Raw genomic sequence first — 14,965 nt, forward strand, 5'->3', positions numbered from 1 at the left:
CACAGGTGTGCACAGTGAGGGGGCGGGGGCACAGGTGTGCACAGTGACACGGAGCAGTGGGCATAGCTGTGTGCAGTGAGAGGCGCCAGTGGGCACAGGTGTGCACTGTGAGAGAGGACAGTGGGCAAAAGTGTGCTAAGTGGGTGCTGAGGGGACAGAGGACTCATGTGTGCTCGGTGGACGATGAGAGGGCACTGGCGAGGGCCTGGGTCTGGCCTGAGGGGCAGAATCCAAGGGCTCAGATTGGAGGTAGCAATGTCAGGGGCACATCCACAAGACAGGACATCTTTTTAGAGTCACAGTAGACCTGATGCCTAATTTAAAATTCAGTCTTTAATCATGACACTCTCATGTAATCTTGAATGACACATCCATCACTGTTTCCGAAATGGTAGATTTCTCGATGCTCATTTCCTGCCTCCGAGTCTGTGGCTGATGTTTTCTATTCATACGGAGTTCTAAATGACCATCGTTAGTTTTCTTTTCTGGAGAGCTTGCAGTCCTCTTCCAAAGTCCAGTCTCAGTGTCACCTCCCCTGGGATGGGCTCCTTGTCCCCTCTAAGCAGAAGAGGCCACTGCCTCTGCTGTGCTCCCCAAGTGCTTGGTTCTTGTATTTATTATTAAGTGAAGGATGGTGCATAAAATGATCGCTACCCCCACACCTGCCACTGCTTAGCTGAGAGCAGGAACTTGATAAACGAGAGTTATTCCCCTTTCCCTCATCGCTTTGTGCATGGGGCTGTCTCCCCTGGACCAGTCACTGATTCTCTGGCCAAGGGCCTGGCAGTAGCCATGTGCCCTGGGGCTCACCTGGCATCCTGGGGCTCTGGTTCCAGGTTACCACCTGGAGCCACACAGCATCCGGCCCTTCCAGCTGGCAGTGGCGCAGAAGCTCCTCTCCCACGTGTGTTCCATTGCGGATTCCAGCACCCAAAATCTGGACCTGGGATCCTTTGAGAAGGTGGACTTTCTCATTTGCATTCCGCCCTCAGAAGTGACCTACCAGCAGACTCTGTTCCACGTGTGGCATTCAGGTATGGGATGTTTCGGGGAGAAGTCACGTGGCCTGTGTGGAGAAGCTTTGATCTGCCAAAATCCGTGTTTGGGTGTTGACACTGTTCTTTGCTATAGAGTGGATAGGGCAAGTATCGTTGCCCTTGTTTTATAGATTGTGAAACCTACGTTCAGAGACAGTGACTTGCCCAAGGTTTTAGGATCTGCTGAAGGTAGAGCCGAAACTTGAACTTTCACCATGTCCCACTCAGACTAGTGACCTAACCATGTGTTGCTATCTAGCATCACTGATATCCTTGTACTTTCAAGGATATCATATTTAACCACAGAGTACACAGATGTCCGGTGTCTTCACTGAAAAGACTTACTCTTTAGTGGCATAATGTGTAGTCCTGTGGCGTTCAGATTGAGAGAGGGATTTTGCTGCTGGCAGGACTTTTCGGTTTCCTCTGTCTTACCACGCTTGGGATCAGCTGCTTCATGAAGCCGGTGCCTCTAGGGAGGGCTGCTGTACACACAACCAAGGCTTGCCTGCACCCCAGCTCCTGGGCAGGACAGTTACGCAGCTGTAACCTGTGTGGGAGTTTTTTCCGTCCCTTTCCCTACTCTCGCATCTCTGAGTCTAGCTCAGGACCTGCTGTATAGGAGTCGCTCATCAGGTGTCTGTTGAGTGAATGGAAACTAGGGGGCATGTTTGGAGTTACTGATGTATTTTCATTGTGTTGCAGGGGTTTTACTGGAGCTTGGTCTGGAGAAAGAGCACATGACGAAGCAGAGGGTGGAACAGTATGTCCTGAAGCTAGACGCGGAGGCACAGACAAAATTTAAGGCTTTTCTGCAAAACTCCTTCCAAAACCCGCACACACTTTTTGTCCTCATCCATGACCATGCGCACTGGGATCTTGTGAGGTTAGATTGACTTGATATATGACAGGTTGACGTTTTCCTTCCTTGAAACGGTATATGTGGATGTTCCTGGGGGTTGAGGGTACAAATCCTGAAAAGATGGATGACGTTTGGGCTTGGTGTTTGTAAGCAGGTGCCGTGGATGTTTTCCACAATCTTGAGCTGGAAGTTATCTCAGGGATTCTCTAGTGCCACCTCTGAAATTTACCGTGGTGGAATCTGATGGCTGGAGAAGGGGAGCGTGTCTCCCAGAGTCACAGGGTGGGGTGGAGTGGGAGGGTGTTAGTGGCAGAGCCAAGGCCCTCGAATCATAGCCTGTTGCCTGATGTGTTTCTTTCACAGTCCACTCAGCCCCAAGGAGCCATGCTGGTGTGGGGTGTGGAGGGTCCTAGCAGGAGTAGCTCAGCCTAGCCCTTCCCTGAAAGAGGCTCTGTGGGCTCCAGTACCATGGGTCATCACTGATGCCTGCCTTTCTTTTTTTTTTTTTTTTGAGACAGAGTCTCGCTGTGTTGCCCAGGCTGGAGTGCAGTGGCGCGATCTTGGCTCACTGCAAGCTCAGCCTCCCGGGTTCATGCCATTCTCCTGCCTTAGTCTCCCAAGTAGCTGGGACTACAGGCGCCCGTCACCATGCCTGGCTAGTTTTGTTTTTGTATTTTTTTGTTTGTTTGTTTTTTGTATTTTTTTGTTTGTTTGTTTTTGTATTTTTAATAGAGATGGAGTTTTACTGTGTTAGCCAGGATGGTCTCGATCTCCTGACCTCGTGATCCACCTGACTCGGCCTCCCAAAGCGCTGGGATTACAGGTGTGAGCCACCGCACCCAGCCAGTGTCTGCCCTTCTTAAGGGGTGATTTTACTCACTGTGTTAAAATCAACATAAACACAGATGAATTTCAGATGGGCCAAGCCAAGCGTCTGGCAGGATTTCTGGTGGTTTAGCAGGATTGGTCATCTCCGTGAGACTGGCCTAGGAGTTGTACGCTCAGACATTTCCTCTGATGTAGATGAGGAAGGAGGGGGCTCCTGGACCAGGTCATGGAGAAAACCTTTGATTGTCACAGATCCACAGATAGCTAGTTAGGGCTGGTCAGGACCTGAAGGATCACCTCGTAATGGGTTTACAATCCAGAATTCATGTATGGGCTTGGGGGAGATTGGAACATTCCGAAATTATAGAAAGAGCTATATTGTGACTATTCATTTTGGGAGTAGGTTTCTCAAAGTGGCCTCCTGCCATCCAAAGGGTTAAGCACTGATTTTTTTTTTAAATCCCCTAGACTTACAGGAGAGAATGCGAAGGCCTTTGTCCCACAGAGAAGTGCAGAGCTGGGCCTGTCTCCTAGACCCCTTGTCCAAAATGCTTCCCAATCCTCTCCTGCTGCCTTTTAAACTGACTATAGAATTTACTCTTTTATTTTTTTTCCCGATCATTTCAAGGTCAGAAGGACTTTGTAAGGAGGTAAGTACACAATCAGATGGGTGCAAAGAGGAACAAATGATTCACGGAACATTCTCAGGGACACATCACTGATTGGGATAGAAGGAGTGTGTGTCTTATAAGAAATCCTCTCTGACTACCGTCCCCCGCCAGGCACATTTTTCCTGAGTAATGAGTCTCGGGAGAGTCCCTGACAGCTACCTGAACTCCAGCCATTTTTTCTCTATTCCTAGTCATGGGCAGCGCCATAATCTTCAATTGTTGGCAAAGTCGGGGGTTAGTTATACATTTATTCAACTGCTTCACCCTTGCACAATTAGAAAACAATATAGTAATTCAACCGATTGTGTCTCTTCCTCCCTCAGTAGCGCCGTTCATAACCTCTATTCTCAAAGTGACCCGTCGGTGGGATTGGTGGACCGATTGCTCAACTGCAGGGAGGTGAAGGAGGCCCCTAACATTGTGACACTTCACGTGACCTCCTTCCCGTACGCACTGCAGACACAGCACACCCTCATCAGCCCCTACAATGAGATCCACTGGCCCGCCTCCTGCAGTAATGTGAGTGCCACGGGGCTGCTGGGCCCTTGTGTAGCAATGACACTTGGGTTTGCAGAAATTACATTTAGTAAAAGCCTTGACCAATGTGGTCGAGGATAATGGGTTCCAGCTCCTTGGATCTTTGGTTTAACCCAGAGTTAGGTGTAAATCCTTCTTGGTCTTTTTGGAAACCTTCCTGCAATATGCCAGTTGGCCTCCTCATCTCGGAAGATGTAATGCAGTTTGTGTGACATTTCCTCTGGTGACTGCAGCTTTCTGAGCAGCATTCGGAATGTTTGTTCTATGGCACTGAATGGAGATATTGAAGGTAGAGCCCTTGGGGGTTGGGGACTTTGGGCTCCATACAGAGCGATGCTCAATGTCTCTAGGAGCCTTAGGAAGGTTCCTGTTTTCCTATGCCTGCATCCTTGAGTAGTGAGATGCAGAATCTCCTTCCTCAAACTAAACACATATCCTCAAAACGTGGTGAGGTTTTAGCTTATCACCTGGCATTTTCTCATCAAAATAGAAGACTAAAACAATTCTGGTAATTTGAGAATTCTGGGTGGTTTGTAGTTAGTTACACAGGAATAAGTAAAGGTAGAAGATGAGACTTATTTGGAGTGCCTTGCAATCCTCTGAGGAACTTTAAAAAAATACCTGGCTTTTGTCCTGTGGACCGAGAATCCGTGGTGGCAATAGCCATTGTTCGTAAGGTACTTCCCGTGAGCCAGGGAGGCCCTGCCCAAAGTGCTTCCTGCTGCAAGCTCATGCAAGAGGCAGGTGCGAGGATGAGTTCTCATCTACAAATGGGGAACATGAGACAGAGAGAGTTGGGCCACTTGCCTCAGGCCAGGCAGCTAGAAAGTCGTGGAGCTGGGATATGACCCAGGCCACTGGCACCTTGGCTCAGCCCTTAACCACTGTGCTGTTTAGGGGTACAGTTTTCTTGCCTTTGTGTTTTCAACAAATTCCCCCAACTTTGGAATTTTATGTCTGTGTGAGTAAAATTGGCTAGATAAATGTTTTCTTCATCTACTGATTTTTAGTAGCAACTGAATGCAAGATAATTGATTTGCTTATTCCTAAAACCAGCTTAAGATTGTAGAAAGAAGCAAATTTAACAAAGACATCTAGGTGTTAAAATAAGATAAGGCTGGTTTTCTTCTTGGTAAAGACATTGGGACCGAATGAATGGAAAACTCCTGAGCGATGGGGACACACCATTTTAAAGTATGGCAGGTTCTTTGCTCTGCTTCTGCAGGTGGAATAAGTTTATAAAATGCCATTCAAGCCGCTGCACAGTAGGCACGATTTAGATGAAGTTGCCAACCCAGGTCATCCGCAGGCCTGGCATGTGAACCTCTGGCCGTCCCCGCAAATGCAATGTTGGAGTGACCGATGCTCTTCTTTGTTTTAGGGAGTGGACTTATATCATGAAAATAAGAAGTACTTCGGGCTGTCGGAGTTTATTGAATCCACCCTTTCAGGGCACAGCCTTCCCTTGCTCAGATACGACAGCTCCTTTGAAGCCATGGTCACTGCATTAGGAAAAAGGTACTTGTTTCTCTTCTCAGTTACTAGAAGTGCTCAGTAGCTTAAAGGGGAAGTTGAGGTGCGTTTAGCCAGGAAGGGAGACCTTTCCTTCCTGGGTGACTCAGTTTCTCCATGAAATGTACCCTGGTTTTTTCTTCTCCTGTGTTTGAATCCCTTTGGGTCAGTGATATCTTTGTCATGCTGTTGCTCTAGAAAATTTTAGAGAGGACAGTGAGCAGAAATATGCTGGAATGTGGAATGATGTTTTCGAACCAATGGACAGTAGGAAAATGGGAGGAAGAGAACAAAGCTTTAAAAGAAACTGCATTGATGATCACAGTCTGCTTTGTTTTTATTTCTGATGCGTATCATTTATTGAATGTTTATTTTGTGTCGTTGACTCTTCCATGGACTTTACTGTCATTATCTGATTTGATCCTCACTGCCTCTCTGAGCCAGTTGCTACTGTTATCCATACTTTGCAAATGAAGATGCTGAGGCTTGGAGAGGCCCGATAGCTTTCTCAGGCCACGTGTCTAGCAAGTGACGGAACTGGGTGAGAACCCAGAGTCACTCTGACTGCACAGCCAGCCCTGTTAACCCTGTTGCAACAGACCTCATTTTATAGATGAAACTGAGGCTCAGACAGGCTAAGTGATTGCCAGGTACTGCATGGTTTATTGATGGTAAAGCCAGGCCAAGTTTTATAGACGATCTAATGCAAAGCAAAATGCCACTGAACAAAATACCACTGATTGTCAGCATCAACTGGTCTCTACCCGCTTTTCTTATTGAACCTCATTCTTCTCATTTGCAGACAAGGGATGAAATTAGACATATCCTTCTCAAGCTATGTTCCAAGGTATACTGCTTTGGCTGGATACTAATAGCTGTTAAGCGTAAAGGGGTTCCATGGTCAAACGTGTCTGAGAAACATTTAAGGAAAGGACTTCTTTTCCACGAGAGTTCTTGGAGCCTTCAGCACATCCATGCATGCTATAATTCTCCAGAAGGCTAGAGATGTGTCCAGTAGCTCATGGGACTAGAATTTCCCAGAACATTCTTGGAGAAACTAAATATCTTAGATACTCTTCAGTTCTGTGATACTGATAGAAGTTAATCAGGTCAGTTCTCCAGCACATGGGTCGACAGCTGAGCTCTCATCAACTTGCTGCATGAAGTAGCCCTCCAAGATTTCAGAGGCAAGAAAACCGGCCTTTGCCCTTCCTCTGCTTCTCCTCAGGCGGTGAGCACACGTGGTGTGTTTAGTATGTTGTAGACACTGGGCTCAGTGCTCTATATTTATTACCTAAAATAATCCTCACAGTGACACAGTGAGATAGGAAATACTGTTATCCGCCTTTTTCAGATGAAGAAACTGAGACTTAGAGAAGTTAGGCCACTTGTCCAAAGTCACATGGGGGGTTTATAGTGAAACTGGACCCCAACCTTGCTTCCTTGGCTCCAAACCCACGTAGCCACCAAGCCATACTGACCAAAAGCTCACAGCTAGTAAAGGATAGGCTGTGACCACCATGCCAGTACATCTTGGTTTGCCCTCTGTTCGTTTTAACCTTGGCAAATCATCTAACCTGTCTAAACTTCTGTACCCTCACCTGTAGAACAAACCCACCTTCCTAGTGGCTTCTTAGAATTTCCTGAGATAATGTACGTGTGCACAGTCAGTAACAGTTGCATGCTGAGAGCTCAGGCTCCAAAATCATCCTTCCTGGGTTTGAATCCTGAATCTGCCATTAACCAGCTGTGAGACTCTGAGAGTTTCTCCATTTTCTTTGGGGATGATAACAGCTACATCATAGAGATACTGTACGGATTACATGGATTCATACACGTAAAGCATTGGAAACAGGGCCTGACACACATTACATGCTCCTGTTGGCTGCGAGCACCAGCACCTCCACCACTGTCACCCTCATCCTCCTGTCTTCTCCCTCCCCCTCTGCTAAACTCGACGCGTTGCAGAGATTCAATCGTGTGTCTCACTGGGTGAGAAGAGACTGTCAAACCCTGGAATGTTGAAGTATGAAGAATCATAGGAACTTCTAGGAATTATTTGGCCCAATCACCTCGTTTTATCATTGTGGGAACTGAAGCCCGGAGTGGGACGGTGATTTGCCTGAGCTCATGCAGCCTGTTGGTGGCAACATGGACGGCAGACAGGTTTGACATCTTTCCACCATACCGTACTGCCTTCACTAGGAATCGTTTGTCTGGAGAATGCCCTTGAAACTGGTCATTTGAACGGAAGGAGATAAAGGTTAGAACATGGGGTTCTGCCTCTTGCCACCGTGTGTGTGGCCAGACTGTTAGTCCTCCATGTGTCATAAACGCCAGCATACGGCTGGGAAACTGCTTATAGGACTGTCAGTTGGACACAAACCAACTGTAACTTAAAACCAAAAGATCTAGACCTTTGACAACTCCTGTTTTTGTTCTAATGTATTGTCTGTGGAAGCTCTTTCCTTCAGTACCCACCACAGAGGCTTAACTGGGCCACAGCTAAGGTACATTTCTGTGCCTTACCTGGGGGTGCTGTCTGGAGCCGGCACCAGAGCCTCTTTCCAATGCTTATCTTTTTTTTTTTTTTTTTTTTTTTTTACACGGCAGCTTTAATGGGGAATAACTGACAGCCAGTAAACCGTACATCTTTTCTTTTCTTTTTCTTTTTCTTTTCTTTCTTCTTTCTTTTTTTGGGGGGGGGACACAGTCTCACTCTGTCGCCCAGGCTGGAGTGCAATGGTGTAGTCTCAGCTCACTGCAACCTCTGCCTCCTGGGTTCAAGCAATTCTCCTGCCTCAGCCTCCCAAGTAGCTGGGATTCCAGGCGCCTGCCACCACACCCGGCTAATTTTTGTATTTTTAGTAGAGATGTATTTTCAGGCTGGTCTCGAACTCCTGACTTCGTGATCCACCCACCTCAGCCTCACAAAGTGTTGGGATTACAGGCGTGAGCCACCACGCCCAGCCATGTATATTTAAAGTATTCAGTTTACATTTTGATTCATGTATAGACTGGTAAAATGGTCACCACAAGGTAATGAAAAAAAGTTTTCTCCTGCCCCTTTGTAATTCCTTCCTCCTGTCCTTTTCCCACTGTAGAAATGTAGTTTGCATTTTCTAGAGTTTTATATAAATGGAATTGTACAATATATACTCTGTTTTTGGCCTGGCGTCTTTCACTCTGTATAATTATATTGAAATTCATCCACGTTCTTTTATGTATCAATAGGTTGTTCCTTTTCACTGCTGGTGTTCTAGAATAGAATACTATTGTATGGCCATACTAGTTTGTTTATTTACTGGTTAAGAGGCATTTAGGTTGTTTTTGAGTTTTGGCTGTTACAGATAAAGGTGCTATGAATATTCATGTACAAAGCTTTGTATAGACATATCCTTTCACTTTCCCTGGGTAAACACCTAGTTGTGAAATGGCTGGGTTACTTGATAGGTGTATGTTTAACTTTTTAACAAGCTGCCAAATTGTTTTCCAAAGCATAGCTGTCCCTTGGTATACATGGAGGGTTAATTCCAGAACTGTCCCCCACATACCAAAATCCGTGCATACTCAAGTCCCATGGTCAGCCCTCTGGAACCCACATGTAAGCAAAAGTCAGCTTTCTATGTCCATGGTTTTCACATCTAGAAAATACTGTATTTTTGATTTGCATTTGGTTTAAAATCCATATACAAGTGGACCCTTGCAGTTCAAACCCATGTTATTCAAGGGTCATCTGTGGTTCGTTTTACATTCCCATCAGAATTTCAGTTGCTTTACATCTTTGTCAGCACTTGGTATGGTCCGTATTTTAAATTTTATTCTTTCTAATAGGTATGAAGCTGTAGCTCGTAATTTTAATTTTAATTTCTCCAGTGACTAATGATGTTGAACATCTTTTCCTATGTTTATCTGCCATTTGTGTATCATCTTTGGTGAAGTGTCTGTTGATAAGTTGACTCCTTTATTATTTTCAAATGACCCAAAGAATATTATTTATAGCTCTATAATCTCTTCTGATGTTAATATAATTATTCTAGTTTTCTTTTGACTAGTGTTACTATAGATTATAATTTTTTATCCTTTTACTTTGAGCATATTTCTCTTTTTGTGTTTAAACTTGGTTTCTTGTAGGCAGCTTAGAGTTGAGTCTTACTTTTTTATCAAATGTGACAATCTCTGCCTTTTAATTGATTGCTATTTGATTTTAGTTTCATTATTATTATTATTATTATTATTGTTTGAGACGGAGTCTCACTCTGTCTCCAGGCTGGAGTGCGGTGGCACGATCTTGGCTCACTGCAACCTCCGCCTCTCAGATTCAAGCGATTCTCCTGCCTCGGCCTCCTGAGTAGCTGGGATTACAGGCACGCACCATCATGCCCAGCTAATTTTTGTATTTTTAGTACAGACAGGGTTTTAAATGTTGGCCAGGATGGTCTCGATCTCCTGATCTCGTGATCCGCCCGCCTCGGCCTCCCAAAGTGCTGGAATTACAGATGTGAGCCACCATGCCTGGCCTATTATTATTTTTTAAAGAAAGAATCGTTTAGGGCTGTTGCCCAGGCTGAAGTGTGGTGGCATGATCATAGCTCATTGTAACCTCAAACTCGTGGGCTCAAGCCATCCCCCCATCTCAGCCTCCCAAATAGCTGGGACTACAGGTGCAATGCCTTCCTCCGTGCACTGAAAAACATTACCACTGCTTGATGCTGAGCCTCACGGTTTCCAGATTCCGGGGGGGACTTATTCTTTGTTATAGTTTGAAAAATTCCAAGAGAAGACTGGCTTAGCCTGAGTTGGGTTTCCATACCTGAACAAGTCTATTGTGGCTGGCAGGGCAAGGTCACGTACAAAGATCATAGCTCCCATGAGAATTCCGGGTCTAGTTTATTTTCTATCTACAACACTGAAGATTTCATCTCTAGAATTTAATTTGTGAGTTTTATATCTCTATTCAACAAGTTCGGTCTTTGCTCTAGATTTTTAACCAAACAGAATATAGTTACAATAATTGTTTTAATTTTGCTGTCTGTAAATTCTGTCATCTGTGTCATTCCTGGGTCAGTTTCTGTTAATCAATTTGTTCCCCCCACCCCTTTATTATTGAAGGGGGCCAGCCCCTCCACACCTGTGGGTATTTCTCATCAGGTGGGATGAGAGACTGAGAAAAGAAATAAGACACAGAGACAAAGTATAGAGAAAGAACAGTGGGCCCAGGGAACCGGCACTTAGCATATGGAGGACCTGCACCAGCACCGGTCTCTGAGTTCCCTAAGTATTTATTGATTACGATTTTCACTATCTCAGCAAGAGAAATGTGGTAGGAGAGCAAGTAGATACTAGGGAGAAAGTCAGCAAGAAAACGTGAGCAAAGGAATCTGTGTCACAAATAAGTTCAAGGGAAGGTACTATGCCTGGATGTGCACGCAGGCCAGATTTATGCTTCTCTCCACCCAAACATCTCCGTGGAGTAAAGAAAATAACAAAGCAGCATTGCTGCCAACATGCCTTGCCTCCCGCCACAGGGCGGTTTTTCTCCTATCTCAGAAAGGAGCAAATGTACAATCGGGTTTCATACCGAGACATTCTGTTCCCAGGGGCAGGCAGGAGACAGAGGCCTTCCTCTTATCTCAGCTGCAAGAGGCTTTCCTTTTTTACTAATCCTCCTCAGCACAGACCCTTCATGGGTGTCGGAGTGGGGGATGGTCAGGTCTTTCCCATCCCACGAGGCCATATTTCAGACTATCACATGGGGAGAAACCTTGGACGATACCCGGCTTTCCAGGGCAGAGGTCCCTGCGGCTTTCTGCAGTGCATTGTGCCCCTGGTTTATCGAGACTGGAGAATGGCGATGACTTTTACCAAGCATACTGCTTGTAAATATTTTGTTAGCAAGGCACATCCTGCGCAGCCCTAGATCCCTTAAACCTTGATTCTATACAACGCATGTTTTTGTGAGCTCAAGGTTGGGGCAAAGTTACAGATTAACAGCATCTCAGGGCAAAGCAATTGTTCAGGATACAGGTCAAAATGGAGTTTCTTAGGTCTTCCTTTTCTACAGACACAATAATAGTCTGATCTCTCTCTCTTTTCCCTACAATTATGGACCATATTTGCCTTCTTATTTACATGTCTGGTAACTTTTGAGAGAATGCCCGACATTGTCAATTTTACCTTGTTGGGTGCTAGATATATTTGTATGTCTATAAATACTGAGTTTTTTGGGGGGGGAGATACAACTAAGTTACTCAGATACAGTTTAATCTTCCAGGTCCTGGTTTTAAACTTTGTTAGGCAGGACCAGAGCAGTATTTAATGTAGGGCTAACTTTGCCAAACGTTACTGAGACAAAATTCTTTGAGTAAGTACTCTATAATGTTTCATGACTCCGAGGTGTTCCATATTGGCTGTGGAAACAGGAACTGTTCCCAGCCCTACATGAACTTGAGACATTGTTCCCTTTAATTCTTTTGCAACCAAAGGATTCTTGTTTTGGCCTTGGGTCATTTCCTTACACATGTGCACTGCTCATGTCAGCTGAAGACTTTAGGGAGACCCTCTGCAGATCTCTCCTCTTTGGTACTTTGCCCTGTGATCTCTAGCTGCCTTGGCTTTCCTGGAATTCAATACCTCTCCTCAACTCAGGGAGACCACCGAGCTTTGGCTGGCTTCCCTTTTCCTGAATACATCCCAGAAACTGTAGGCAGAAGCTGGGGGGCTCACCTGATTTGTCTCACATCGTTAGGATCACTGTCTTTCACTGCCTGATGTTCCATGTATTGAAATGCAGTTGTTTCATTTATGTGTTCAGTTTTTCAGCTGTTTCAGATGGGAGGATAAATCTGATCCCGTTGTTCCATCTTGTCAGAAGCAGAAGTCTCTGTCCTTTGAGCACAGCCCACTTTTCCTACTGCACTTTCTTTCTTTCTTCCTGGGCAGCGTTAGTATTTATTTTATTTTATTTTATTTTATTTTATTTTATTTTATTTTATTTATTTATTTATTTATTGATTGATTGATTGATTTATTTATTTATTTATTTCGAGATGGAGTCTCGCTCTGTGGCCCAGGCCAAAGTGCAGTGGTGATCATGATCTTGGCTTGCTGCAACCTCCACCTCCTGAGTTCAAGCAATTCTCCTGCCTCAGCCTCCCAAGTAGCTGAGATTACAGGCATGTGCCACCATGCCCGACTAATTTTTGTATTTTTAGTAGAGGCAGGGTTTTATCATGTTGGCCAGGGTGGCCTCAAACTCCTGACCTCAGGCAGTCCGTTTCCTGGGCATTATTTGACCGGTGCACCAGGGGTAGGTAGAGCAGTCTGTGGGCTGCTGAGTCCCCTTCATGCCAGAGTCTGGGGACCAGTTATGCCTTCCTGAGACGGCACTTGTAATGGGAAGCTTGTCAGGCCGGCTTCCAGCTTATGTGACCCGCATAGTGGATGAAGTGCTGAAGGAAGCATGAAGAAAAGGAGGAGGATGGTCAGGAAGCAGGAGCAGGGATATCATCGCAATGTCAGAAATGCTATCAGGTGCTGTAGGAAGGCGAGCTGGCCGCCCTGATAGAACTTACAGGGTGGCATGGCCACGGTGTGGTACTCATTTCTGTAGGTCGAGAAACTACCTTACCTTTGCTACAAAAAGCCAGAGTTAGGGGGACCCATTCCAGCTCAATCAACCCAGAAGAACATTGTGCATAAACTGGATACCACTTTATTTATTCCTGTTGAGAAACACCGTCATCTACAGGGACCTGGGCTTTCCCATTGGTGCCCTGGGGTCTGTTTGACTAATGGGTCAGAGCCACTCTAGGAGAGCAGGTGGTTGTGGGAGCAGCCACACCTTGTGTGGGGACACATATAATAACCACAGTTTCTAGAGCAAAAACTGGGATTCTTGATTTGGCTGGATATGTTCTGATTTGTAATTGGTCTGTCAAATTAAAATATGTTTAGTTATATTTCTAATAATTCACTGTGATGGAAGTGAACGCAGAGATGTGCCTTTAGAACTAGGGCCTCTGGTAGCTGCATTTCCATATTGATTGCTGGTGGTTCTCCTGTTTCTAGTAGGAACCTGGGGCAACTTTGCCACCTTCTCAGAGAACTGCATATTATGCTGATAGAGACAAAATAGGCATTTATACCATTTATTCATCAGCTCATTCATCGGACAGATATTTATTGAGCAGCTACTAAGTGCCAAATGCTGAAAAACATAAAACAATAACAACAAACCTATGTTTTTGTTTCCCAGCTGGAAAAAAAAGGACTGTATAATTTGGTTTCTAAAGAAGGCTTCTCATTCAGGTTCCCACAGCCACCTTCTAAAGGCAGCACAACTGTGTGTAATGCAGGAGTTGCCTGTGCCAGAGTGACGGATGTCTTGGGTGACTTGGCAGCAGTAGGCTGGCGGGCGCAGCTGTCACAGGCATGGTCTCTCTGTGTTCCTTGCAGGTTCCCCCGCCTGCACAGCGCGGTGATCAGGACCTTTGTTCTTGTGCAGCACTATGCGGCCGCCCTGATGGCCGTGAGCGGCCTCCCGCAGATGAAGAATTACACGTCGGTGGAGACGCTGGAGATCACGCAGAACCTCCTCAACTCCCCGAAGCAGTGTCCCTGTGGCCACGGGCTCATGGTCCTGCTGCGGGTGCCCTGTTCGCCCCTGGCAGCCGTTGCCTATGAGCGGCTGGCCCACGTGCGGGCCCGGCTGGCGCTGGAGGAGCACTTTGAGATCATCCTGGGCAGTCCCAGCTCAGGCGTCACTGTGGGGAAGCACTTCGTAAAGCAGCTCAGGGTAGGTTCTGTGCACGGGGAGGGGCAGAGGGCCTGGGGGTACCTGGGAGAGCTGAGGGGTCCACCAGAGGCAGGAAGTGGCACAAACCCCACAGCGTGGCCAGCGTGGCTTGTCTAGACCCAGCCACCCCCAGCCTCCTCTCTGTGATTCCCCACCCCTGCCCTCCGCCCCAGCAGCACCCCCATATGCCTGTAGCATTGCCTTATGACTTTAGGCCTCTGGGCAGCAGCAGCCTGCTTTCTTTTTTTCTGGGGATCCATTTCCTCTCTTCTTTGTTTAGCTGATGCGTCTTTATTTTCCCCTTTGAGACAGGGTCTTACTCTGTGAGCCAGGCTGGAGTGCGGTGGCGCGATCACAGCTCACTGCAGCCTTGAGCTCCTGGGCTCCAGGGATCCTCCCACCTCAGGCTCCTGAGTAGCTGGAACCACTGATGTGTGCCACCACACTTGGCTAATTTTTAAAATTTTTAGGAGAAACAAGGTCTCATTATGTTGCCCCGGCTAATCTCAAACTCCTGAGTTCAAGCGATCCTCCTGCCTCAGCCTCCCAAAGTGCTAGGTTCCAGGTTGAGCTGCCCTGCTTATTTTCTGCAGCACTGAGCTTGGCATCTTTCCTCTTTCGGGAAGTCACCCTCTCCCTCCACCATGCCCAGGGCAGTGCCATGTTCCCTGCCTGGCATCCAGCCCCTCCCGGATGGTGGGGGGTGAGGGCCATCCCCACA

The 14,965-nt window shown here is 46.4% G+C and overlaps 1 protein-coding gene across 1 annotated transcript in view; it reads left to right on the forward strand.

Annotated features, from left to right (window-relative positions):
• The window catches only part of GREB1 (growth regulating estrogen receptor binding 1), an 88,075-nt gene that overhangs the window by 44,692 nt on the left and 28,418 nt on the right, over positions 1-14,965 (forward strand). The window contains exons 13-17 of the mRNA XM_023198496.1: positions 837-1,034; positions 1,743-1,923; positions 3,722-3,917; positions 5,317-5,453; positions 13,905-14,244. Coding sequence (XP_023054264.1) covers positions 837-1,034; positions 1,743-1,923; positions 3,722-3,917; positions 5,317-5,453; positions 13,905-14,244 — 1,052 coding nt within the window. The remainder of the gene's footprint in view (positions 1-836; positions 1,035-1,742; positions 1,924-3,721; positions 3,918-5,316; positions 5,454-13,904; positions 14,245-14,965) is intronic.

Source organism: Piliocolobus tephrosceles, chromosome 15, assembly GCF_002776525.5.
Source record: "Piliocolobus tephrosceles isolate RC106 chromosome 15, ASM277652v3, whole genome shotgun sequence".
In the NCBI taxonomy this organism is placed as follows: domain Eukaryota; kingdom Metazoa; phylum Chordata; class Mammalia; order Primates; family Cercopithecidae; genus Piliocolobus; species Piliocolobus tephrosceles.